Source organism: Chlamydotis macqueenii, chromosome 5 (genome assembly GCF_036417535.1).
Source record: "Chlamydotis macqueenii isolate bChlMac1 chromosome 5, bChlMac1.mat, whole genome shotgun sequence".
NCBI lineage: Eukaryota > Metazoa > Chordata > Aves > Otidiformes > Otididae > Chlamydotis > Chlamydotis macqueenii.
In genome coordinates, this window is record NC_141560.1 from 29,819,811 (window position 1) to 29,846,502 (window position 26,692).

The 26,692-nt window shown below is 38.0% G+C and overlaps 1 protein-coding gene across 1 annotated transcript in view; it reads right to left on the reverse strand.

Moving 5' to 3' along the window:
• AKAP6 (A-kinase anchoring protein 6) overlaps positions 1-26,692 on the reverse strand; it is a 295,501-nt gene that overhangs the window by 60,214 nt on the left and 208,595 nt on the right. Inside the window, exon 9 of the mRNA XM_086749479.1 lies at positions 25,257-25,377. Within this exon, the coding sequence (XP_086605605.1) occupies positions 25,257-25,377 (121 nt within the window). The remainder of the gene's footprint in view (positions 1-25,256; positions 25,378-26,692) is intronic.

The window sequence follows — 26,692 nt, forward strand, 5'->3', positions numbered from 1 at the left end:
TGCACCATTAGTTTCACAAAATGTTAAAATGCAGATAGCAGTCTAAGGCTAAGAATTTTTGAAATTTTTCCATTTTCACCTGCAAGCTGCATTATACACTTCAAACCGGTTTTTGTGCAGCGACATACACATTGGGGGGGGGGGGGGGGGGGCGGTCTGTGCGTGAACGTAGGCGGTGAAAGCCCTGCATATACTTGTGAAGCTCATTTTGTATATACACATACACACCCACTTACAATTTCCCCAGTCCCATAAGGATTGCTGCTAAAGCACAGCGGCATTCCTTGACACCGATGAACGTTTGCTCATCTGAGTAATCCCAAGGATGACAGAAGTTTATTCCTGCGAACAACTAAGAGCTCTCCTAGATAACTAACGGCTTCGCAATACGGACGATAAATTCTGAATATTTATCAGCCTTTAGAGTTTTAGGCTCTTCTTTGCAAATAGATGTTAACAATACGATTGCAGTTACTAGACAAGGAGCTATAGCTTGTTACTAATTAAGAGGATCGGCAGTACTTTCTGTTTCTGGGAGGCTGTGAGTGGCACGTACCGTACAACACCATTTCTATTTTACAACTCGCCTGAGCAAGGGAATTTTCCATACGGAAATCAGTCTGCAGGATACTGCAAGTCAGAGAATAAACTCCAGTGGAAAGAAAAAAAAAAAAGTATAGTGTAAAGGAAAAAAAAACAAAACAAAACCAACACGTTGCTGATGAAACTGTTTAAAAAACTGTACAGCTTCATCTGTGTGTGATTTGTCAGGTCTGAAGCTTTGACGTGCCCAAGGGGCAGACCCCAGCGGGGAGTAGGCTGCAGAGCTAAATAGCTGTGAAAGAAGTCTTAATGTAGGATGGAATTCAAACTAACCTTGACATGACCTCGGGAAAAATATGCAAAAAGTAAAATGAATGCACTCTGCAAGATACATCCTAATTTTGTGGCCGAGCTGGTTAGTTTCACAAACAGAACTGGGACTTTAAAAGCAAAATAAAATGCGAGGAAAAAGGGGAAACTTCGGAATTGAGAGGAAAAACTTAAGCGGGCATGGGGTGTTGCTGTGGAGGCATATGAACCATTTGGAAACAATCCAAATAAAAACCAACACTGAACAATATTGTTGTCAGCCTGTCTATTCAGGAAAATTGTTTTTTTAGGTTGAATATAAATGACACAAAGCCAAGATTACATCATTGCATTACAAAGTCTGTTGTGGCTTTTAGCCGAGCAAGCCCCATGGATCTGGCTGATGGCAGTAATTCAGTAAGAAGTTTTAAGGGCTTCTCTTTTTTTTTTTTTAAGCTTCATTATTCTAAAAGTAGAGGAATTTTGTTGAAATACTGATTATTTAATTTTTTTTTAATTCACATCCCTGAGTTTGTTCTGCAAGCTTAATATTTGATACAAACAATAAAAATTTGCGTGGATATATTAAGCCTTGATTTGGCTTTATTAGGCATTTTGCCTGTCTCGCTCAGTGTTCAGTTAAGCAGGAAGACATCCACCTTAATATAGCCGCCAAGAACTGGCTAATTCACTAGATATATGGAAATTTTAATTGAGTGTCAACTTGTGTTGAAATTCAATCCCATTACCTTCAGAATGCAATTTTGTAGCAATACTAGTTATTTACTACACTATTAACCAGATTTTAAATATAATTAAATTGCTAAAAACATATAGACAAAATACAGCAGTTTGAATTCATATAGCAAGGGTAATCAAGTATCAGGTGCATGAGATTCGGCTGGATCTGTAAACTGCCACCCATCTACAGATAAAGACAAACCCTGGCAGATGATGGTAGAACACGGTCCCACAATACCAGTTAGAGCACGGTTCAGGCAAGGCCACAGAGTTGGTGTACTTCATGTTACAGCAATCTATCGATCTCATAAACTGTGGGATCTTTGGGTGATACACAAAGGAATTTCGGAGATTCGTCTTGTATTGCTTGCAACAACGCTATTAGAGCTCTGAGGAGCTTTCATGCCTTTCATCAGAGGTGCGACTTTTGGCACAGACTAATACACACGCAACCAGCAGATATGCTTAAAATATCAAATGTGGATTTAGCTTAATTTACATTTATTTAGTTGCCTGGAGAATAATTGCTATTAAATAAATAAAAATAGTGCTCTTTAGGAATTAATAACTACTTTCAGTTAGTGCTCAGGTATCTTTACTGAGGACAAAAACAGAGAGTAAGCAAGATTCCAAAATACTGGTGTAGACTACAGTTAGTCCATTACTGAGCAGAAAACTTATTTGAAAGCGAAAGGAAGGGAAACTGTCTGGCCTGGAAACAAAAAGGTAGAGTTGCAGCTCCGTCCTTGGCTGGAATGCTGACCCTATATATACACCAAATCTCATAAAGCTACATTTTAAAATTGACATTTTTGCAAAATAAAATACAACAATGTAAGATGATGGAGATTTTCTGAAGAAGATAATCAAAGAAAGTAATTTATAACCTGTTATCCTTACTTCTGCTAAGCTGTGCCTGCTTCTGCAGTATGCATGAAACACAAAATTGGAACTCCTCTACACAAAGATTTAATTCCAAATGCACTGACTATTGTCAAGCCGTGTGTTACAGGTATCATTCTATTTTGAAATGGATGTTCCTGCACATTTATCTTTCACAGACTGGCTCTTCTGAAGTCCTTACTCCATTGTTACTCAGCCAGAATGCTAATGGTGGTCAGTAATATCCTCTCGTGTGTGAAGTCTGACTGAAAATCGACAAATAAATTATCGTCTCTTCTAGCAATACCTACTGGGATATGTTTGAGGGTAGAATATGTCTGGATCCTTCTTGTTTTTACCTATTTGCTGTACTCTTTCATGAGAGATGAGATTCCCCACAGCAAAAAGAGCCAAATAGAAACTTAAGTTCCACAGACCAACAGAGGCAGAACTCAAAGTCTCCATCAAAAGACAGGAGAATCCACACAGATCAGTACCCCCACCATTTAAGGGACAGGTGTAGTAGTCCACATTACTAGACCTTGTCAACTATGAGAAAATAAAATGATCCCTGGCAATCTCTGCAGGTTGGTGAGCGACCTCAACTCAAGACCAGCTAGAATCTGTGTCTAGCCTGCTCAGTCTCTAACCTCAAAACATGTAGATCTGAGGTCTCATTACCTGTAGTATCTAGGGTAACAACATGATCTTTAAGGTATTTGAACTTTTTTCTACATGACATAATTTACATCTGTTTGAAGACCCATCTAGGTGCTGATCAGAAAGGGTGTTGACAGCAGATTTCTCAATTTGCCCCAAAGTTATAATGAAAAAAAAGTCATTTTTATTTAAAATGCACATCTTGTACTGTATTAAGTAAAGTGAAAGCTAATAGTTTTTATAATGTGCTATTTGATTTGTTCCTTATAATTTCCCTTGAGTTATGTCAAAGTTGGCACAGGCAGCAGGTCCACTAGGAGTGCTAAACCATCTCCACTGACGAAAATACTGGCCATCAGTGTAATTCCTCTTATAGCAACACCATTGCAACATACTGCATCAAAACTATTGTTAAAACACCTTAAAAATAAAGTTACATAATTAACTACTTATTAGCATCTCCAGACAGACATATTCTGAACCCTTCAAGAGACAGAGCAGATAATAGCTATTCACTTTTCCAGTACATGTTAATGTTATTAAAACAAAGGGAAAGTTGGCATCCCAGTGCCATTATCTGTGTTAACAGTATGCTAATCTCATTTTACATTGAATTTTATAAATTCTTAAGAACACAATATTTCATTTTAAATATTATTCTAGGAAAAATATTACTTTTTATTATAAAACAAAAAATACTCTCAAGTTGAAAAGTTATTTTTATGATCAACTACAAGCCACTTTCAAGAGCAAATTTATAATGGAACTGCTGACACAGTCTAAACTATGACTGTGTGAATGCTGCAGAAACAGCTATTTCAGAAAACATTTTTGGCATTAGGAGAAGTCCAACTTTGTTTAAACCTGAACTTATTTTTTTTACAATAGCAAGCAATGTTAACAGCATGCTGAAAATGTTAAGGCTAAGTGTACAGTGTCAAAATAGATTGAATCTCTCTGAAAACTTTAAATTCAAGTTTTTAAACACAATCCAGATGTTTGGCTTTTAATCACATTTCAAGAAAGAGGAAACTTATGCAATACAAAATTCATACATGCATATTTCATTAGTGCCTTTCCTATCACTGAATTAAAAATTTCTAACATATGTTTTCCTCAAACAGATAATGTTTTAAATTAGAAGAGTTGGCAAGAAGTTGTACACCTCACAAATGTCATTGAATTATTTTAACATGGAAGAAAATATTTCACTTTTATGGTATTAACAGCTTTGATAGCAAATTCTACGGTTGTGATCATTTTTTGCCTTATCAATTGGAAGTTCAGTGGTCCCTGAAACAAACTAAGTGTATAAGGACGACTGAACAGCAAGAACTAGCAACCAGCCCTCTTCAGAATATCTGAGACTGGGAACACTCTGACAGACCAATGGGTATTCAACACAGATGCTTTCTCTCTTCCTCACAGGTGATCGAAACAGCATAATGCTGTGCCCAAGCAGCTTCTTCAGCAAGAGCTAGACTACTCTGAAGGTGGAAAAAATTCTTCGAAGATGTATTTCAGTTCTAGAACACTTAACACCACCACTATCTTTACTGAATGATATTTAAAGGACTATATCAGTGTGGCCATTATTTCTAAAAACTAACATACATGATAAATTATATGATTTTTTTTTAACCTCCAAAGTCTTAGAAAATTAGACTCTGAGTTAATTTCTAAAAATGGACTTTCTGAATGTAATAATATTTTAATATTTTAAATAAGTTAAGACAGACAAAACCTAAGCAATAAAAATGAGAGGAGCAATCACACACATAATGGGAAAAGAAAAGGGAAAACGAAAAAGGAATCCTGTCTCTGGCCGCCTGCACGGGACATTGGGATTGCTCTTCAAGAGCGTTGCAGCTTTTGAGAAGAATGTGAAGTGTTGAGATGAACCACCAGGAACAGAAATATGCACTGTTACTCTGTGATGGGATGGAGCGAGATGTTACCATGAACTTTGCTTCTGCCCAGAAATGTTGAAAACTAAAGAATCCAGGACATGCTGAAAGCCAGTCTCTCTGTATCTCCAACAGCTGCTGTGCCTAGGAGAGATACTGAGCCTCTTTCCAAATGGCCACCAGCAAGGGTATGCCTAATGTAGCCTTCTACTTAACATTGTTTGTTTCACACTATACTGGAAAAAAAAAGAGAGTTATTGCACTTATGATACATTTTAGTGATTGTAGAAAATACCTCAGCTCTAAACTTAATATATCTTTATTTCTACAAGACATTTAGGAACTAATACTAATAGTTACCTTCAAAAGAATACATGAATGCAGTGACACTGAGCTCATTTTGTCTACTGAACAGCTGGCAAGACAGAAACAAAAGAAATGTTTCCTCTGTTTCTTTTTATTTCCCCGCTTTCAGGTGTCTATTTTCAAGGATTTATGCTGCTGCTAAATGTGAACTCTGTTATTTGCTGGCATGATGAAAGCTGAAAGCCTCTTCTCATCTCTAATGGCATTCTGCCAAAATATTCTCTGACAAAACTTGGGCTGATTCACAGATCTGAAGTTCAAGAAATTGTCATAATCTAACCTCACTGCTTCTATGAAATGTGCCATAGTCCTGCCTTATCTGCCTATATTAAGCTCTAAACTTTCTGGCTTGGAAAAAAAATAGTTCAGTATTGCATCTAGCCCTAATTTAAAGACGCAAATGATGGGAAATTCATGGCATTCCTTGGTAAGCTGATAAATACCTAGCTTCCTCTACTGTTAGAAACTGTATGGCTTGTTTCTAGTTTGAATTTGTTTAATTTTAACTTCCAGCTGGTTTATCTTCTTACACCTTTGCCAATAGCTTCAATGTGGGCCGTTACTACAGGAATCAAACATGAAACCAGATGACTTGCACTGATCTCAGGTTAACTCTGGTGGTTCTGGGATGACAATTTATGGAACCAAAACATAAAGAAGCTGAGCAATTTTTGCAGAGGTTGGTGAACTCAAATACACACACTTTGGACATTCTTAAGGCTTGACTCTTCCCAGGGCTGTTAGAAAGCAAATTTTAATAACTTGGCCCTGATATAGATGAAAAAAAAATGGGTTTGGATTTAATTTGTACTTATGGACAATATTGCCTGTACTCACTCATGTTTTGGCTTTTACTTTTTAGGCTCTTCTGGTTCACTTAAAGATTATTTTCTGCTTCTACTCATGCTGGAAAGAAGGATGTGGAGCGGGAGAAGAAGATCATAGTTGCAGAAGAATTGGATGATATCAATGAGAATTTCACCCACAAGAGGAGTATTTTCTAGTGCACACCCCCGACTGCTCTAGATGCTGCCCCTTTGTGTTTAGCATTTTGTAATGAGCTTCTCTGAAACCAGTACACAGCATAATGCCTGTATATTAACAGAACTTATCTTTCAGCAATTAAAAAAATAATAGTTCTGTAAAGATACTGCAAACTGTAGAAATTAATTTTAGAAAAAAAACCCCAAGTTTGTGTTGACTTAAGTGCCTCACTGAAATGCTAATCTATGTGCTCTAAGCAGTCTGATAAACTGGTGACTATAGCATTGATGTTCAAATCTATATAACACTTGCAATGTCGGTGGATTTAGAGACTGGTAAGTCATTGCTATTTTAATGTCTGAATTCTGCATAAAGAAAATTAAAAAGGTATGTCTTGAAAATTGGAAAAGATATGCATATATCTGAGAAGGAAAGAAATGTGTCAAAGATCACAGTAGCAGGAAATATCAGGACACAATACCAGAAGTGAATTAATATGCAGTAAATTCAGGATATTTTAAATCTACTTCAGCTACAGTGAGCTAAGGAAGACATGAACTTTTGCCTTTCTGGCATCCTCTCAAGACATTCTAGTCCTGATTTGTGGAAAGCCTGTCCTGGTCACCATGCATGCCATGATAGCTGTCTGGGAGTTCAAGTACAAATTAGAAAGATCTGTGCCCATTAAGACAAAAGATACATGCTTAAAGTAATGTGTACTGATGTCTTCAACTTTAGCTGTTGTCTGCCTGGTTAATACATGTTTGTTATACTATACTGTATGTGTAGGGAATTTACGAATTCCAAATGAAGATGGAAAAATGTAAAAAAAAAAAAAGAGAAAAGGATGAGGGGGAAAGAACAAGATCTCATTGCTTATTCTGTGTTTTTCAGATCTTTTAAGGAATACATTCTATTGAAAATATCAGGAGAAATAAGTGACTGATTTTTATGGTGGCAGAAACTTCACGAATGGCATCTGCACTTCAATTACATAAATAAAGTAGTTTCACTTCTTAGTTTAAGTGGATGTACTTCCTAGCTTAACAATCATTTTACAATTAGTGACAATTCTAAAAATAAAGTAAGCCTTCTTGAATACTCCATGCTGCTAATAGTACTACATTACTTTTTTCAAATCTACATCTGAGTCAACTATTTTAGGTCATTTCATTAGCTATTATGCTAGAGATATAATATGATGCTATAGAATAGAAGTTTAAAGAAATTAAAGTAATGAATACAGATTTTAGAACAGGCCATAGAGCTTTTGTACATTAAGCGACTACACTAGTACTACATTAACCCTATTAAAGGTAATTTTTCCAGCTCATTGGTGATTGGCATTTGGTACTGATGTTTGAAGAATTGCCATTGCATCAGTTTTATTCTTTGGTTCTTGAATAAAGTGTGGAAGAAATGGCAGAGGCAGAAGTTAACTGCCCTTTGGTAAAGCCATTAAGCACTTAAGAAAAAGGTTTGAAAGTTTAAACCAAGCAAAATCTTTAAGGACATTATATATGTTTTTAATTTTGCAAACTTTCATGGGCCTGAAAAATTCTCACTAGTGGGAATACATTTGCATTTGATCGGTGCAACAAACAAAAAAGACAGAGTTAAGATCACGAATGCCACGCTTGCCCTCACCGAATAGCGTCACCTGACACCAGAAGTGACAACAACATTCTCGCACGGCCGTCTCGGGAGGCGAGCCAGGACCCGCCGGGAACGCAGTGTAGTCGGCCACCTGGTGGTCACATCAGCTCATGAGCCCTTTTACACGGCCACGCAATTCGAGGACCGCACAAAGAAAAGATAAACATGAAAGAAATGCATAAAAACTCACCAGCTAAAGCCCATCGGAACTAATGTCAGCATGTATAAAAGACAGCGTTGCTTCATCCAGCAGGAGTGGCCGCTGCTTGAGGCACGATACCGATGTTTATTGAGCAACGTTTGCTTGTGTTAAAAACCAACAGTATCTAAGTTCTTAGGCTTTTCCACACCACTTTATAAAATAAGGTTCTGAAACAGGTCGGCCTATAACACTTTACCCCTCAGTTCCCCAGGAATGACCAGAAGAGAATTTGGATTAAAAAAAAATCCATAACTGTTTTCCAGGATCTTCCCTTGGAGGCTTAAACATAGGGTGCATAAAAATATGTTGGCCAGCACCACTATTTAAAAGGATGTAGGAACTAAGACTACTGTGCCCACAGATCTGGATCCAAGTATCTTATAGTCATACAAAGCAACGACAACAGGCATCAGTGCAAGCTATTGTTGACGCTGTACACTGAGACTCACAAAAGAAGTGGATATGAATTGTAAGGTCACTGCTGACTAGTGACAAGTAGCTGAGAAGCCTGAACAGATGAGTTAAGGTCAAAACTTCAGAAAGATCCTCAGCTGTTGGATGACCTGACAACTAGGGATGAGAACACGGGAGACTGCCTGATTTTGATATTTACTCAATCAGAATCTGCTGGTGTTAAAATCTATAGCAGAAATTCTGCCCTGGCAGTTTAAGTTAGCATGCTAAAAGATACAGCTACAAAAATGAATTCAAAGATGCAGCAGTCTCTGAAGAACCTGGAAAAGGGACCATATGCTTCAGGAGAGAAGATTTTAGAAAGCGCCAGAGAGCAAAGCAGTATGCATGTGACTGGAAATGGTGGATGTTCTGTGCTATTTTTAGTCTTCTAAAACTATAAATATCAATATAAAAGCCTTTCTCCTAAGACCTCTACATCAAATTTACAAACAAATCATACACATGATCCCAATAGTCTATGCTGACTTTAATCAAACCAAATGCCTAAACCATCAGCTCTCCCATCACTGTAGGTCTCCATGTTTGGAGGTTACCCAGGCAGTGAAGAGATGTTCAGAACAGATATAGGCACCCATGAGCATAGCAGCTTTTAAATGATGTGCAAGTTATTACAGCAGTATATTTCTAGTGACTGGTTTGAAAGAAGGAAATGGGGAAATTAGTAGAAGATGCATTTTCTGGCATGAATTCACATGGGTAAAGTGCAAGAAATATATTTCCTCACTGTTTAAACACACAGGGACAAATCAGAAAATTTTAGCTATGATGTGAGCATGCCTTGGCACCAAGGTCAGGATTTCCTACCTGCTGGTTTACCATGGCAATGAGGAGCACTGTCTGTGGAAATGGTCAGTTCACAGAGAGAGAATGCCCTGCCATTCAGTCAAGAAATAGCTTGTGGGACACGTGGCATTTAAAAGAGATGCAAAAAGCTCCTCACATATATCTCACCTGTCCCCTAGTAAGCAGTTCTGCTTGCTGTTGCCTGTTGCAGTTGGCCAGCAATATTCTACCTCCCTTTTAATCTCACTTCTAGCAGGAAGAGTTGAATTTTAATTAATGTGAGCCAAACAGAACATTTTCCATGAAATATACATTTTATTGCTTAACATTTTAATACTCTGAGTAACTTTGAAATGTGCCAGGAATAGCAAAACTCACTTACTTAGCATTTGTGCTGTTAGACAAAATATATGTATATAGATATGTATCTTACAGACAATTGAGCTAAATGAAGATACATGTCTTTAAAGAACTATATTCTCTTTGCTTTCATCCATACTAAGCTCCTAACTATGTTAATCTGCTTTTATGGAGGACTCAGTACTGTTCATTATTGTAGAGGTACATCCAGCACTTGAACTGAGTCTTTTGAAAAAGTGAGGTGTGGGTCTATCTGCAGCTGGCGGCAGCAGGTGATGTCTTAAAGGTGAGATATTGCCCATCAGGTAACTCATGGTACATTACCTCTCCTGGAAGACAAGTGCCTTGTGCATGTGAAGGGAGCAAGTGGTGCTGTTTCTTTTAGGCAAGTCAGAAATCCCTAATTTCACTGATTTCAGAACCTCAGCTCTCTGGGGATCTCTGTTGGAAGGAAAGCTATTTTCATTCTAACTTTACCCTACATTCATTCACTACTTCAACCATGGTGCAGGAAAAAATGATAGAGGAACAGCTGCAGCAGCTCTGTATCACCAGCAATTTCTCCTAAAGCTCAGTCCCTTGAAATAATCTTACTATTTAAGGACTGGTATCTTGCTTCCTTCCCCCCCAACCCCCTCCTTTAATTTGCTCTTGGTTCTTTAACTTTTCTTTTGCATCACTCTGTATGACCATGGCAAGAATCCACAGGCTTTTGCTAAGTGTGCAAAAAAATTTGTATAAATGATTGTACATCTCTGTGAAAGACTGGACTGTCCTGTCAAGTGTTCTGCCTGTTTCCCGAGGGGCTCCTGGTTTCTCATGGCTGGCAGCAAACTCCTTCAAAGATCAACAGATGCCACTCACAAGTGATTCAGATTCTTTCAAGTTTTCTGCATTTGGATTAATACTCCTGACCAGGTTTCCATTTAGGAGTTACTTATGGACTGCCTCTTCTTTGACATTCTGATTTCCTATGTTTAGATTGCCATCAGCTACTCATTAGAGGAAGGGTGCCTAGTCCTTATGACACTGGAATACCTCTAGAAGCTCAGACTGATGAGTGTAAAAGCCTACAGATATCTGACAAAATATGCAGCAAAACAATGGCTATGTTGTTCAGATCAACATGCCAAAATGTGTTTTTTGACATCACAGTGAATACTGCTCACAAAAAAAAAATTGTAACATGTTCAGGCTTTCACTATTTTGTTCACCTATTTCGGAACCAGTGTACACCAAGATTTTCTGACCGTTAGTTGATATCCATTTATCCACTCTGCATTACTTGCTATGGGTGCATGGCCTCTGCTTCGCCACATTGCCTTTTTCAGCAGTTTTACTAGACTAACAGAATTCTGTTTGGTGGACTCCAGGGTGATTTGTGGGGTTTTCTGCTAAGTTGAAATTAACATCTAAGTGCTCCTTTTCTTCAAATATGTTATATTCAGCTAGAATGCTAGGGAGCAATCACACAGACTTTCCTGTTTCTTTTAGGTATTGCTTTCCAATTCAAACCAGAGCTTGGACAGATCCATGACCACAGGTGTGTAGAATTCTTGTAAAACAAAAATACTAAACTTTAAGTGATGACATCTCTTATTTCAGAGGTTCCTTGTTGACTGACTGCATTTATACACTGGTCTCATAATGATTTCATTGCACATCTGCAGTGCTTGGTTGCATCTCTCCAGTCTAATTTTGCTCCTTATCAGTGTTGCACTGCAGCTGGCTCCACAATCCAGCTGGTATCAAATTAGTCATTGATCTAACAGCATAGTTGCAAATATAGCAATTGAATGCCTAGCAGCCTTCTGCATTGCCAGAACACTGAGAATCTTTACATCTGCTTAAGTCACATTACAGATACCTCCTTCTTTATTAAAACCTTAAATTCTCAATGGTTTCAGACACTATACTTTAATTTAAAAGGTAACTGCAATATTCAATCTGTCTGCCTCACTCTTTTTCTTGACAACATTTTTCTTTCTACTTCTCATCTTGCCTGTTACACTAGATATTTTGTACCAAAATGCCTACATTTTCAGCCAGTCTGCATCTGCCCTGCTTCATGGGTTCTTTTGACTTATATGTGTGTGTTCTGCTCTCTTTCTTTTGGCACTTGTCTGGATAGTTTCGCCACATTTGGGGGCATATATTAGATTGGCTTTACTCTAATGTCTTCCCTGTGAATGGGAACTGTGTATTTCACAAGTGATCTTAAGGAAGAGATACAATTAAGAAATGTTTTATGTCTTTAGTTACACATGGGTGCTCTAGTTCTGGCACCACACCATGCTCCCCTTTTCTGTTTCTGGTATTGGTTAAGAAAACTTTTTTATAGCTTTAAAATGTTCTTTGAGTTATTTATATAATAGTTATCAAATTTTTTTTAGACACTAAAACATTGTTTCTGTTGCCTCAAAGCAAAGCCTCTTTTGTCTGGAGTTCCAGTATTCCTGGTGCTCAGAGTCACTGCTATTTATATTCTATGATTTTTAGGTGTGTTTTTTTCTGGGTAATCACAGATATTTCTTTCCTCTCTAATGTGACTGTTGTCTCAGATCTCATATGCTACATTTGAGGAAACAAGATGAAAGAATTTAATAGTTCTAGTCTTAAACTAGTTCTTGAATTCTGGTGGGCCTAGGGAGCCCACACCAATAGCATTCATCTGCTCCCTTGTGTCTAATCCTCGGGGCTCCATGAGTTAACTACCAATCTACCGTGTGTACTCATGAGTTGATGAGGAACTGCTTTTTGGCCATCTTTTTTTTTTTAAAAAAAAAGTTTATTAAAACTGAATCAAATATGCTTCATACTCATTCTAGTTTTTAGTAGGCATCTTGTGAATTTTACTCTCTACTTAGCAAGGAAATTAAATTTGACAGAATTAAATCTAGCCAGGGATGTCAAGGGCAACAAGAAAAGCTTCTTTAGGTATGTTGGAAGGAAGACCAGAGAGAATGTGGGCCCTCTCCAGAAGTAAACAGGAGACCTGGTTACTCAGGACATGGAGAAGGCTGAGGTACTCAACGACTTTTTTGCCTCAGTCTTCACTGGCGAGGGCTCTAGCCACACCACCTAAGTCACAGAAGGCAAAAGCAGGGACTGGGAGAATGAAGAGCTGCCCACTGTAGGAGAAGATCAGGTTCAAGACCATCTAAGGAACCTGAAGGTGCACAAGTCCATGGGACCTGATGAGATGCATCCGCGGGTCCCGAGGGACCTGGCAGATGAAGTTGCTAAGCTGCTGTCTATCATATTTGAGAAGTCATGGCAGTCTGGTAAGGTTCCCAATGACTGGAAAAAGGGAAAACATAACCCTAATTTTTGAAACGGGAAAAAAAAGGAAGACCCAGGGAACTACAGGCCAGTCAGCCTCACCTCTGTGCCTGGCAAGGTCATGGAGCAGATTCTCCTGGAAACTACACTAAGGCACATGGAAAATAAGGAGGTGATTGGTGACAGCCAACATGGCTTCACTAAGAGGAGATCATGCCTGACCAATTTGGTGGCATTCTATGAGGGGATTACAGCACTGGTGGACAATGGATGACCAACTGACATCATCTACTTGGACTTGTGCAAAGCGTTTGACACTGTCCTGCATGACATCCTTGTCTTGAAAATGGAGAGATATGGATTTGACAGATGGACCACTTGGTGGATAAGGAATTGGCTGGATGGTCGCACTCAAAGAGTTGTAGTCAACGGCTTGATGTCCAAGTGAAGACCTGTGACAAGCGGCGTTCCTTAGGGATTGGTATTGAGACCAGCCCTGTTTAATGTCTCTGTCAGCGACATGGACAGTGGGATAGAGTGCACCCTCAGCAAGTTTGCTGATGACACTGAGCTGAGTTGTGCCATTGACACACTGTAGGGAAGGGATGCCATCCAGAGGGACCTTGACAGGCTGGAGAAGTTGGCCGATGCAAACTTCATGAAGTTGAACCAGGCCAAGTGCAAGGTCCTGCACCTGGATCGGGGTAATCCCAGGCACAAATATAGGCTGGGTGGGGAACAGATCGAGAGCAGCCCTGAGGAGAAGGACTTGGGGTGCTGGTGGACAAGAAGCTCAACATGAGCTGGCAATGTGTGCTTGCAGCCTAGAAAGCCAACCGCATCCTGGGTGACAAAAGGAGCATGGCCAGCAGGTCAAGGGAGGTGATTCTGCCCCTCTACTCCACTCTGGTGAGACCCCACCTGGACTACTGCATCCAGATCTGGAGCCCCCAACATAAGAAGGACATGGACCAGTTGGAGCGAGTCCAGAGAAGGGCCACGAAGATGATCAGAGGGCTGGAGCACCTCTCCTATGAGCACAGGCTGAGAGAGTTGGGGCTGTTCAGCCTAGAGAGGAGAAGGCTCCAGGGGAGCCTTTATACCAGTCTTCCAGGACCTAAAGCAGGCTTATAAGAAAGATGGGGAGAAACTCTTCAGCAGAGCCTTCTGTAATATGACAAGGAGTAATGGTTTTAAAATAGAGGGAGGTAGATTCAGACTGGACATCAAGAAAAAAGTTTTTACAATGAGGGTGGTGGAACATTGGAACAGGTTGCCCAGAGAGGTGGTGGATGCCCCATCCCTGGAAACATTCAAGGCCAGGCTGGATGGGGCTCTGTACAACCTGATCTGGCTGGAGATGTCCCTGCTCCTTGCAAGGGGGTTGGACTAGATGTCCTTGAAATGTCCCTTCCAACCCCAACTATTCAATGATTCTATGATTTTATGAAATCAGCTGCACAAAAAGACTATAAGGCTCATACATAACAACGACCATAGCATTTTTCCATTACTGTTAGAAAGAGGAATGGACAGAAAGGTCCCTAACTCAGCACACAGAGGCAAAAGTGGAAAAAAGGGGTGATTTTAATTACCTGCTTTATTCTCTCTCTTTTTAATTTTTTTTTTTTTTAACTAGCACGTTTCAGTCCCTGACATAAACACCTTACATATTCTGGTAGACAGCTAACAAAAAAAAAAGAGACATCTGAAAAATAGAATTGAAGATTAAACCAGGTAGAAGATCTAAGAGTAGAATTTTTCTTTGACCCAAGCTGAAGCAATAAGGAAATTAAATATTTTCAGAAAGAAAGCTTTTCTATATTTTTTTTTTCTGGAACCTGGGGAAAAATAAAGGCTAAAATCTTCCATACTTACATTATGATCATTTGACTATTGACCTACTGGAGAAAAATGAACCCTTACTATAAATTACATATGCCTAATTAAGAAACCAAAACAACAGAACTTTTTCAGACAGCAAATTGGCATCACATGACTAACTGCTTCTCACCTCTGACGGTGTTTATTTGATCTCTCCACACATGTTAACAGACTAAGAGATCTTGGGAATTACTGTTCTTCCACCTGCATAGCAGACACATAGTCCTTCACAAAGGCCAGCAAAAATCATGTATGTCAGTCTCAACACAGCATTCAAGAAGGCTAATGTTCATCTTTAGAAAGGTACCACCTGAAAAACTCTAATGGCAGTTCTGTATCTATGATCTCCCATTTCTAAGAGAAATCAATGGTAAAGCAGAGATGATCAAACTCCAGTGTAATATCTGTCAAAATCTGGATGCATCACAGCAGGGTTTCAAACTGGAATATTGCATAGACATGACACAATGGTACTAAAAACCCCTCTTTTCATCATAACTGAGAGTCAGCGAGAGGTAAGGCCGAGTGAGGCTGATCTTCATAACCTTTTTATGCAATCAGTGAAGAGAGAGATAAGAGAGAAAAGGTTTCTTCTGAAGCTATTTCAGAAGATTCTGCTTGGAATCATCCCTTAGAGGACCCTCCTCATGACAGAGACTGGTCTACTTAGCTCCTTGACCCTTTCTCCCAGTTTATCACTAGGGAACCTACAACCTCTCCATAGCCTTCCCTGCAGCCTGTGACGGTGTATTGCTGGTCTGCTCAGAGAGAGACAGCTGGAGTATGTCCTGCACATCTGTAACAGCACCTGTCATTCTGCAACAATGGGATGCGAAGGGTGCAACTGCTGTCTTCCCCCAAAAGCATCTCTCCATAGAGCCAACTTTAACATTCACAGTTAATGATCACTGGAATTCTATAGCAACCACGTTTTCTGCAATACTAAAATACCAGCACCCACAAGAAGTTAAGAACCAGAGGCGTTTCTCACTGGCCACAAGAGTTCACTGGAGCCTACCCTGGGACCCCATTGAAACTGATGCAACCACAATTGCAACAATTGTGAATGAAATTACAGTGATCGCTTATTTTAACTTGTTAGGAGAAGTCAGCACAGAATGCTGTAGCTATTTTTAGTAGAATGTATTAAAAATGTATACGTGTAATGTAAAAACATCACCTAACCTTAAGTATGCAAAATGGTTACAAATATAGACAATAAATTTTTATATCTATATTTTATACTGATATTTTACATATTTTCTCTACAAAATAGAATATATAATCTATATATTTATAAAAATAAAAGTACAAATAAAAGATTTATGCAAATAAAAAGTTGTGAGGTTATAAACTGGTATACTTCACTGCAATTTATTTTTCATAATTTAGATATTTATGCATTTGATGTATTGTTATTGCAAGTATATTGAGATTTAGTGAATTTGGGTTTCATATAGAAAACCTGCTAAAAAGGTTTTCTATGGTCATTTATTTTTTGGTTTTTAGGTTTTTTTTTTTAAGAAACGCTACAGTATCAATTATTTATGAGGTATACTGATGAGAAGTAACTGGGAAAGAAAACAGTATTTTCTGTATTATGTTTATGAAGTAAAACATCATGGATAAAGCCCATAATTCCTATGAGTTTATAGAAAATTATATTTCCTCATGGAGTATGAGGTGAAAAAATAGGTAAGTGAATTAAAAATTGACAACTGACTTGAGGAACAGAGTGATACTATTGCCCCATATACTTTTTGCTAGTCATTTTTTAATCTGCATCCCTCTAAGAAAGCCTAATCCATCAAGCTGCTAAAAAAAACCCAAAACCATGTCCACATACAACTTCAAGAATTATGTTGTCATAGTGTTATTAACACTCCTAATTTTATCCTACTTCAATATATTTTTTGCTGCCTCTTCCAACAGAAATACTATGGGGCATCAGGTGAGACCAGTAGAAGGCAGCTTTAGAGCAGACACATGCGCAGACCCAATGCATGGGTGATTTATCACACTGTGGGGCTAAACCTGTGAGACTCCTTGAGACAGGATTCTGTAAGGTTATGTGGGCTCAGGATTACTGGACAATCTCATGGAAGAAAAATATCTGGAGAACGGCATAGGACACACCATTCTCTGACCTCACAGAGCCTTTTTTTATGTTATATAGTCATTGCAAGAGGGCAAATTGACAAATCACTTCATGAGATATTTTTAGTCAGCTGATTCATATGAAATTTCATAAAATCTGCTGTAATACGTTAAATGCCCTCAGAGTGGGCAGGTCCTAGGACCCTGCACTGCTTACACGTGATCTGCACGTGATCCAGTGTGTCAGGAAACAAGAAAACACAGGTAACTTAAACTCCTTTAGACCAAAGGATAAAATTTGAAAGGTTGTGCTAAGAACAATGTAAATTAGAACATGCCCATGTTTTAGAGCTTTGTATGGCCTCTTTACTCAGTTCAGGGTATTGAAGAACATTGCGGCACCAATGTTGTCTCCAGTGTTTGACTGCATGTATGACATCTTTTCTTAGAGAGTCTTGGTCCAATGATTAACCTAGAGTGCTGCTATACTTCAGAGGACATGAGTAATTTAGTACCTTTGAGACTAATCTTGAGCCCTTTCTACCTTATTTGGATACTAGGCAGTCCTAGCATATGAAGGTTGTAATTTTCATCATCCTTTGGGGTGAATTAAGGTGCCATTTCCATTTTTTAAAAAATGAAAATCCTTGATGAACAGAAAATTGCTTTGAGTAATTTACTGCTGGACATATGCACTCCAACCACCATAGCAGAGTGTGCCAGACTATTCCTTCAGTGCTGAATATTTGACAATGCTTTAAGGTCTCACTGCTTGGGACCTTATCCTACCATTTTATACCAGCAAGGGCACAAAGACAGAGCATGTGGAGTTGACTAAGATGCTTGACGTGATGGCTGTAAATTGTCCACGTTTTGCAGCTGTAGTAAGGAATGGTGATGACAGCTATGTGGTACACATTTACTTTTGTTTGAAGTCGAATGCCTCTTTCATTCTAGACACACTGCTTTAATCTCCCAAAAGCTGTGTTGGCTTTTGCTACAAGCTCAGTAAATACTGCTTTGCTACAATGTGAAGTTCATCTTCAATGTCATGCTGGGAAGAAATGGGAGAAAGCCACTCACTCTTGTGAAATGCATGAAGCCACTTCTTGTGGAAATACAGGGAGCCTGCTCTATAGAAAGTACAACATTGCCTTTAAAAATGCATGTTTACATTTGAAATATATTATGGAAGCAACCAAGAAAATGTAAAAATATTTTTCATATTCTTTCTTTATCCATTCTCTAGACTTACTTTGTAATTCCATAGACATGGTAATCAGTGTTTTCCCAGTGTAATTAGTAAGACATTTAAACTTAACATTTCTCTGCTTTAAGTAAGACTTTTCACCAACAATTATTTTCTTTTCTGCTTTTTTAAATATAAAATTTGTCAGAAGTGCTAAGGAATTTAATCATATTACAAAGATAAACATATGGACCAATGAAAAACAAGCGTGTTGTCACAAAGGAGTTTTCACTCTGTTCTCCAGTGCAACCGAAGTGAAATACTTACATAGAAAAAGTTCACCAATTTCATCAACCCTTGCAATAAGACACTTGGAAACTTTGCTGTGCCAGGTCCTGAACTCATTTAGCTGATGCTCTAATAGCAGTCAGATTTTTCCTGCTGCTTGGGCTATCAGGAATTTTTGAGACCTCTCATACAGAACAGTTGATTTTCCTACCTAGTGTGGAAAGGCATAGAGGTTCTTAATCTGTGAGGAAAAAAAACCCCAGCCTAGCACATGGAAATTACTGAACTCCATGCTGCTGAGCTCAGTCATTTTACTATACATGACAGTTAAAAACATACTAGAATGTCAAAGACAAAGGATAACTTCCATTGAGGCTTGTATTTATCTATGTAGACATAAGTAAGTGCTGTAATTTATTATCACTGATTAATATCTCCATCAATATTATTTAGCAGAATAATCTTTCTCTTTTTTTAAAAAAGTGTTACATGTGCTTTGTCAGATAAAATAAAAGCTTTCACTTTGGGACATAATTTGGGACATAACTTGCTAATATCATTAAAGTAATATTTCAAAAAAGTAGTGATTTTTGCAAGGTAGTCTAAAAGTTTGTTAGCAAACTATAATGACTATTCCGATGGCAATTAAAAAGCCCTTGCAAATGGGTCAACACACCTAAGTGCTGTCTGCAATCATTTAGATTTTAACATCACGGTTATTACTTATTATCAGGCTGCACAATGAGATATTGATTACTTTTAACCTTTAGACCTAAGAATTCAGGAAAAGTCGAGGTAGTAGCACAACCTACCTTTCCTGTCTGGTAAACTTATGGCCTTTAGTGGAATTCTAATGATTCCTACTGGCAAGGCAAACCTGAAATTAGTTTATTCTCTTGGCTCATATAGAAACAATGACATATCTAAAAATACTGCATGCATAGCAGATCTGTAGTTGCTACCTACAAGGGGCTCAATCCTGCAGTGTGCTGAGAGCTTCCTCCGAAGTGACGATCGTCATCTCCCACTGACTGTTTTAGCAGCTCCATGCCGGCACTGACGGATTACCAGAGAGACAGAAGGCATCCTGGACCATGCAGAATATGCAGCGTAGGAGCAAAAATCTTCAGGTTTTCTAGTTTATAACCAATCCTCTAAGCATATTGTCCAAATATATCACTCTACAGGCTGTTAATCTTTTAATAAGTTTTCTTTATGTGGAAAATCTGCTCGAAATAAAGACTGAACTACAATGTGGCTTCAGTAGGTAGGCAGGACTCATTTTAAATGGAACAAAGTAATCCAATTAAACTAATCTGGTTTACAAGTTAAAATGATATGAAGCACATTAATTGATCCTTATAGGCGGCTGCTATTTGAGCCCTCTCTCTGTTTGCGCAGCATTTGGAATCACTTTGCACATTTGTATCCTCGAACAGCAGAGAACCCAGTCCCCCAGTTCAGGAGAATTACGGGCAAGAGAAACATATAACTGTTATGTGTTAGATTAATTTGCAGAACGCTTGGCATTATTATTGCCAAGTAGTCAAATTGTTCCAAGTTGTTCCGGAAGGTTGTTATTAATAGTATGTTTTCTGAGGAAAGTTCTGTCTACTTTTGGAACTGCATTTCTGTTGCCAAGGAAACCCCTTGAAGCACAGCATTCTAGGAGCACACTGCTGCTTTTGTTTGCCAGTATCCTATTCACATCATTTAAGTAAGCACTTTACATACTTCAGCCTCCAGTTTCAAACGTTTAAGTTTTTATATATTTATATTTCTACATTAAATATAGTTTGTGCTTCTTTTTAAACTCAGGGACTTTTGTGAGATTATTTTAACAGTTGCATTAAAGGACAGGGCGGGTTGGTTTTTGTTTTTTTTTTTTTCACAAGTTTGCAATAAATTAGTTTTAATTTGAATAATAGCTCCATAGGTTATAGCACTAGTCCTTAAGTGTTAATTATCTTTTCACTCTGAAATTAATGTAGTCATTTCCTACTGACTCCTCTACACCATTATTGAAGTGCTGAGGAAAACATGTCATTGAGTTCTGAGCCAGAACTGTTGTTGTGATTAATCCTGGTCACATGGCCAATCTCTGCCAAAAGGAGATCACTGAAAAAAGGTGACAAAGACAGTGATTTCCTGTCAGCAAAGAGTACGACATGGCTGTCTAGAAGTGATGCAAATGAGGGAAACTTTCACCAGGGTTTGTTTGATCCACTCAGGGCCACAGCACACTGAGCCAGAGAGAAAGGCGCAGTGGAGCAGCAGCACACCCAGAGGAGAAAACCAGCTGCACCTTCCGAGCAGGGAGAGCTTCCCCATGGGAAACAAACACTGCCGGAAGATTTTTTTTCCCCTCAACTTTTTTTGAAAGGTATCCTTAGCTTTTGATGTGTGTTTTCATGTTATTTAATACAGTGAAGAGCTTCCCTTTGATGAAATAGTTGAGCAGTTAACTCGTTCAAAAGCCACATCAGCTGTTTTCCAAATCTTTGCACTGCTCTGTAAGAGTCTTTTTCCATCTATCATGACTGTTGTTGCTGAAGACTTACTAGTGCAAGACCTACAGCTTATGCAGTTTGTATTAAAACCACCATACATTACTTGTAATCAGACAGAAAAATAGAATTTTTTTTATTTGCTATTTTAAAATGTTTAGTTAATTTTATTCTGAACATACTAACCATTTTAACAATCATACTGTACTTACTTAAACGGGATTTTAATCTAACACAATTAAGTTTCACAATTAATCTTCTGAGGAAAGTGGAAAGAATTATCATTAACTTTTCTGCCTAGTATACTCATTTCTAATCTCCGCAGTTCCCGTAAATACTGATTTGCTTCATTTTTGAACATTCAAGGTACAGAATTACTCAAGTTCCCACTAAAGGGCTAATTAGCAGAGTTTAAATTCTTTAGGTTTGATCCTTCAGTAACAGCATATGAATACAGCTGAAGTCAATGCGAGTTCTGTGTACTTAGAGCTTATGAGATCAGGCTCACATGCAGTAGATTAAAATGAAATAAACATGATACATTTGGCATTAAACTGAGCAATTACAGCAGTACAAAGAAGTGAGAGTCCAAAAACATGGAAATGCTCCTTTTAATTTTTTCTCAGTTAATGGATAAAGCATTAGAGAACAAATAAACTGTCAGCAATTCATTCCGTGACTGCCATTTTATCAAACACTAGTTGATTTTCAAAATCATTAGCTAATTTAAGACTTTAAGGCTGAAATAGTTTAGGGCTATGAGGGAGCAGAGTGAGGAAAAATAGTTTTCTCTTTTTGTAAATCTTTGCACAGATATCTAGGAAATCTAGAGGAAGTCATACATATATATTCAGAGTTTAAAAAAATACTGCTGTGCTGCTCCTATTATATTAAGGGCAAAATAAAACCTAGTTAAAGAGAGATAATAAGTATCCTAAGAAAAAGCTATGAAGCTTCTGGAATATTACAAAACAAAATTAAGCTGAGAGTTGACTTAAATCCATATTAAATCTGAAAATAGAGTGCTGGGAAAATAGTCTAACCATGAAAATACATTTTATTTTCCCATATGCAATTTTAGCATTTATATATTACGTTATGCTGCTTTAATGTATGCTCTTCCCTTCCGATTTACCTGTTTTATCAGTGCTTCTTCCCATTCATAGGCTCCTTAGGGGCAACGATTACTGTTGGTACCAGCGATACCACAGCGGGTTCCCTGGCAGAGGCGGCTTGCTGAGCTGGCTCAGAGGTGCAATTACTCGCCAGCTCAGGAACTGAGAAGAGAGATCTGTGGGTTTAGGAGGATCCACCAAAACGCAGAGAGTGCAATTAGCAGGTTCACATTTGAAGCTGTCACTGAGAAAGACTAACTACAGCAAGACCTGTGTTTTCATAACACCCCACATCATTGAGGAATTCTGATAGTAATAGCAGCCTGGATTTCTCTGCGGATTTCTCTCCTTAAGGACCAGAATGGCTGTGCTCTGAAGCATAGGCAGCACTCCTGCCCCTTAGCTGGAGGCATAGGACCATCCACGGCTCTTGTGTAAGAGCCTCCAAACAAAAAGGGTGTCGCTATTGATTAGAACAGAGGTTTACTATGCTAGTGTTATAAAACCATTAATACTGGTTTTGAGGGCATGGTTCATTGTGATGCGAATCTCTGAAATTAAGGATGATAAAGACCTGGTGATTTATCTGATCTCTCCTTTGCCAGTACAGAATTGTTCCTTCAATTACATTTGCTAATGTTTTCTTTTGTCTGCTTTTAAATGACTGAAATTATGGGGCTTTCAACACTTCTTCGGGAAGTGTGGGGGTTTTTTTTTGAAAGGCTAATATAACTTAATGCTATGCACTCAAGCTTTTTGCATTACCTGCAAATACTCCTACTTTATGGACACTCCTTAGTCATCTCTTAACCAAACTCCAAACTTCTAGTTAAGTCTTTCTTTCAGTCCTTAACAATTTGCTTGCTGCTTTCACTAGAAAGGTATCTGCTGAGAATATTCACCATGGGAGGGCAGGCAGTCTGTTTCTACCCTTCTTCAAATGGTTTTGCAGGTACCAGACAGGTGCTTTTGGGATGGGGGCTCTGGTCATCAGCAGATGACCTCCCTGCAGAACCTGCAGGTCAGACAGGCTGCCAGTGCTGTGGGAGCAGGGCTGGTTTGTCTGCGCCGCACAGAGCCCAGGCTCAGCTGCTCTCTCTGGCACAAACTTTCTGCTTTTGGAAGTGTCACGCCTCTCACAGTACAGGATTTCATAATATTAAGAAACTATTACTTCCCATTTTGAACATACAATATTCCTCATTTTGCCACCATACTTACTGCAAACTAATTCTTAAATTATTGCCCTCTTTTATTCTTCTCACCATGCATTATTATCCCAGCCTTACAATCTGTAATTATTCTTAATGGCTACATTTGGATATTAGAAAGGGAAGTATCCTAAATAGCACCTAAAATACTTGGGCTGGCTGCTTAAGCTTTCTTTCTTTTCATATTGATGGATGAACTGTTTCCTTAAAATTTATGGTTATTGATTTATTTTTAGTATCGGACTAAAACTAGGGGTTAAATTAGGCATGGTATGAGCTGGTCTTATATGGACAGGCACTATCAAAACACTTTATTTTACATTCACAAGAAATGTTTTACCCATTTCTGTCATTGTTTATTTCTAAGCGTAGCCAGGGTTAGGATTATTAATATGCGATTAAGTCTGATTAAGTATTTAGAAAGTTAGGAAAAAGATATTAGCAAAAACTCAGTAGCCTTCATTTCTTATTTTTCATAGAATCATAGAATAGTTTGGGTTGGAAGGGACCTTTACTATTCAATGATTCTATGAAAAATAAGAAATGACTGTTAAAGCAAGAAATGGAGGCCACTGAAATAAACTCTCTTGCAGCCTAACATAGTTTGGATATTTCCCCTTATAAATATACTTTAACTCATGTGACAACTCTTTCTCACTGGGTATTTTAAATAAAAGGACTAAAATTTGAAAGAATAAAATACAAGAAGACCATCAAGAAATTAGGAAGCCAAAGCAACAAAAAAATAGATTATATTTAAGAAATTATCCAATCATGCAATGGTAGAAGAAGGAAAACAACTTCTATTTGACCTTGAATGTACCATTTATTCAATAAGAAATAAAAAAAAAGCTAGAGGGTAGTTGTTTCTTGTCATTATACTGTTGCTGATTCTGTGGTTAGTTATTAATTTTATTTTTTATGATTCACAATCTGCTCTTTGAAATATGCCATATGCTCAAAGCAATTCAAGGATGACAACTGTCAGAATTACTCCAATAAAAATTGCCTAAATGAGGAAGATTTACTGCAGCCTGATATTTCTGACGAAAGCCCCTCCTTTCTTTCCCCCACCACCCCTCAGCCCGGTAGACTACAGCTTCTCAGACACACAGTGAAGCTTGGATCAATTTTAGGATCAAATCACACGTTTTGGGGAACTTCTTAAAAGTACTGTCTATCTAAAAGAAGGGATCAAGCTTCTGGGCTAAGGCTGCTGTGACAAATAAGAGAAACCATATATGTTAGATAAAGACCCTATAATCAATATGTAAGTTCAAAATCATTTTGCTGAAATCACAAGCAAGTGTGATGACTTAACATGACAATGTCTGCTTTATGTGTAACTAATAAAAATTAAATTGGAAGAGTCCTGTATCCTGGCAGCAGCAAACCGAAATCAAGGCAAATTTCTTTCTTCCCAGATGAGGTCTGAAAGGTGGATAAAAATCCAGCTGAAAGCTCCAATCAAAACACATTTTGTTAAATGCTACCATTTCATTTTTTTCCTTCATTTTGTTTCAGTCTATTTATTAATGCAGTTTCATTTATTTCTATTCATCTTGAAGACAAATCTTTGTCCTTCTATAGAATTACACCAAATAGAATGTGATAAAGGGAACTTTCTTGCAATTATGATGTCGGTGCAGCCTGTCAGCGCACAGGGGATGGAAATGAGGTTGGGGACAGGGAAGGGAATTCTAATAGACACCATGATACATACAATGAACGCAGCGATATCCTGTGAGAGAAAGACTTGTCAAGCTAATCAGATCTTCTATAGTTAGGTAAAGGCAGTAACGGTAGCGCTAACCTTGTAAAGATGCTGCTGCTGCTCCTCTGACATCATCAGGTCATGGCTGTCCATCACGATGGATTCCATGTCAATCAGCCAATCCCAGAGCTCCTGGTATTCTGAATCAAAGTCCAAAAGGCTGTAGATAAGGAACAAAATGTATTATGCATAAATACTGTGTAGTTGTTAAAATCTTGTATTAGAATAATATATTCTTGAAAACTCATGATGTTCCTGGTTATATTTCTAAAGAGACATTCTGTATTTATACAGAGTGGATGAAAACGAAAACTGAAATCCAATTTAAACCAGTGCCATGACCTAAATTCTGTGGCTGATGCCAAATCCTGACAACTGTTGGCATACTGCATTTGCTTCAAAAATTTTGAAACAGAAATCCCCTATAGATGTTGCTGGTTAATGGTTTTTAAAGTACGGACTTTATATTGAGCAAACTTTGCAACAATCATCTTGATACAATTCATATAAAAATATTATTTTCATCGAAAAATGACTCAATCCATTCAGCCATCCCTCTGCTGTCTATCTGCCTATCTCTGTACATATCCTACATTTATTTTCATGGATGAGTAGCTAGCATTTCAACTTAACGCCTTAAGATAGGCTTGAGTGAATATGGTAAGCCAGTGAGAACTAAGGCCAGATACAGTATTAGACAGGTGTTCCCTACAGACATGTAAGAAACAAAGGTAAGGACAGGAAGTCAAAACAATGAATCCTTGAATAGCCAGCGATCATTAAAATTCAAAGGAGGATCACTACGGTTTTCAACAAAATAAATCATTAGAATAAGGAGCTTAAAAGGATTAATGTGATTCTCTATTGAAAGCCTAGTGAATAAGTAAGGCATAGATTCTTCTAAAACACTGTGATACAAGACAGAAGGTACATGCTGAAAACTGCACATTCGTCAAAAAGATACCCCTTGAAAAAGGATCTTCAAATTTGGAAAATTGGAACTAACAAACGCCTTGTCAGTAGTATCAAAAAACCCTCATACTGATCAAACAATAGTGCATGTTCCACTAAAGCTAATTTCTCCAATTCTTAACAACTTTTTTTTTAGCAACCCCATTAAAAAAATTAGCAGTATTTCAACAGAGAAGCAATAAACCAAACATGTTTATAATGTTATTAATACTATCGCAGTTTCAGTTGTTATTAGCTAGATGCATGGTAATTTTGAAAGCTTATAGATAAAGTTGTGACAAGCAGAACTGCCTTTCTGCAAGAAAGCAGGCAAGAGAGAAGAAACCATTTGCCTTCTGTGGTATTATTTTCAACGAGTTGACAACAAAAGAAGTCTTGTATAATGCACAAGTGTAGATTCCTGCTTCTGAAGTAACTCTCTAGTTTAATCCACTGTACTTAGTATACTTTTACTCAATAATTTATGAGGTGCACTTACTTAAAATTGCCTGCTGCCCTGAGAA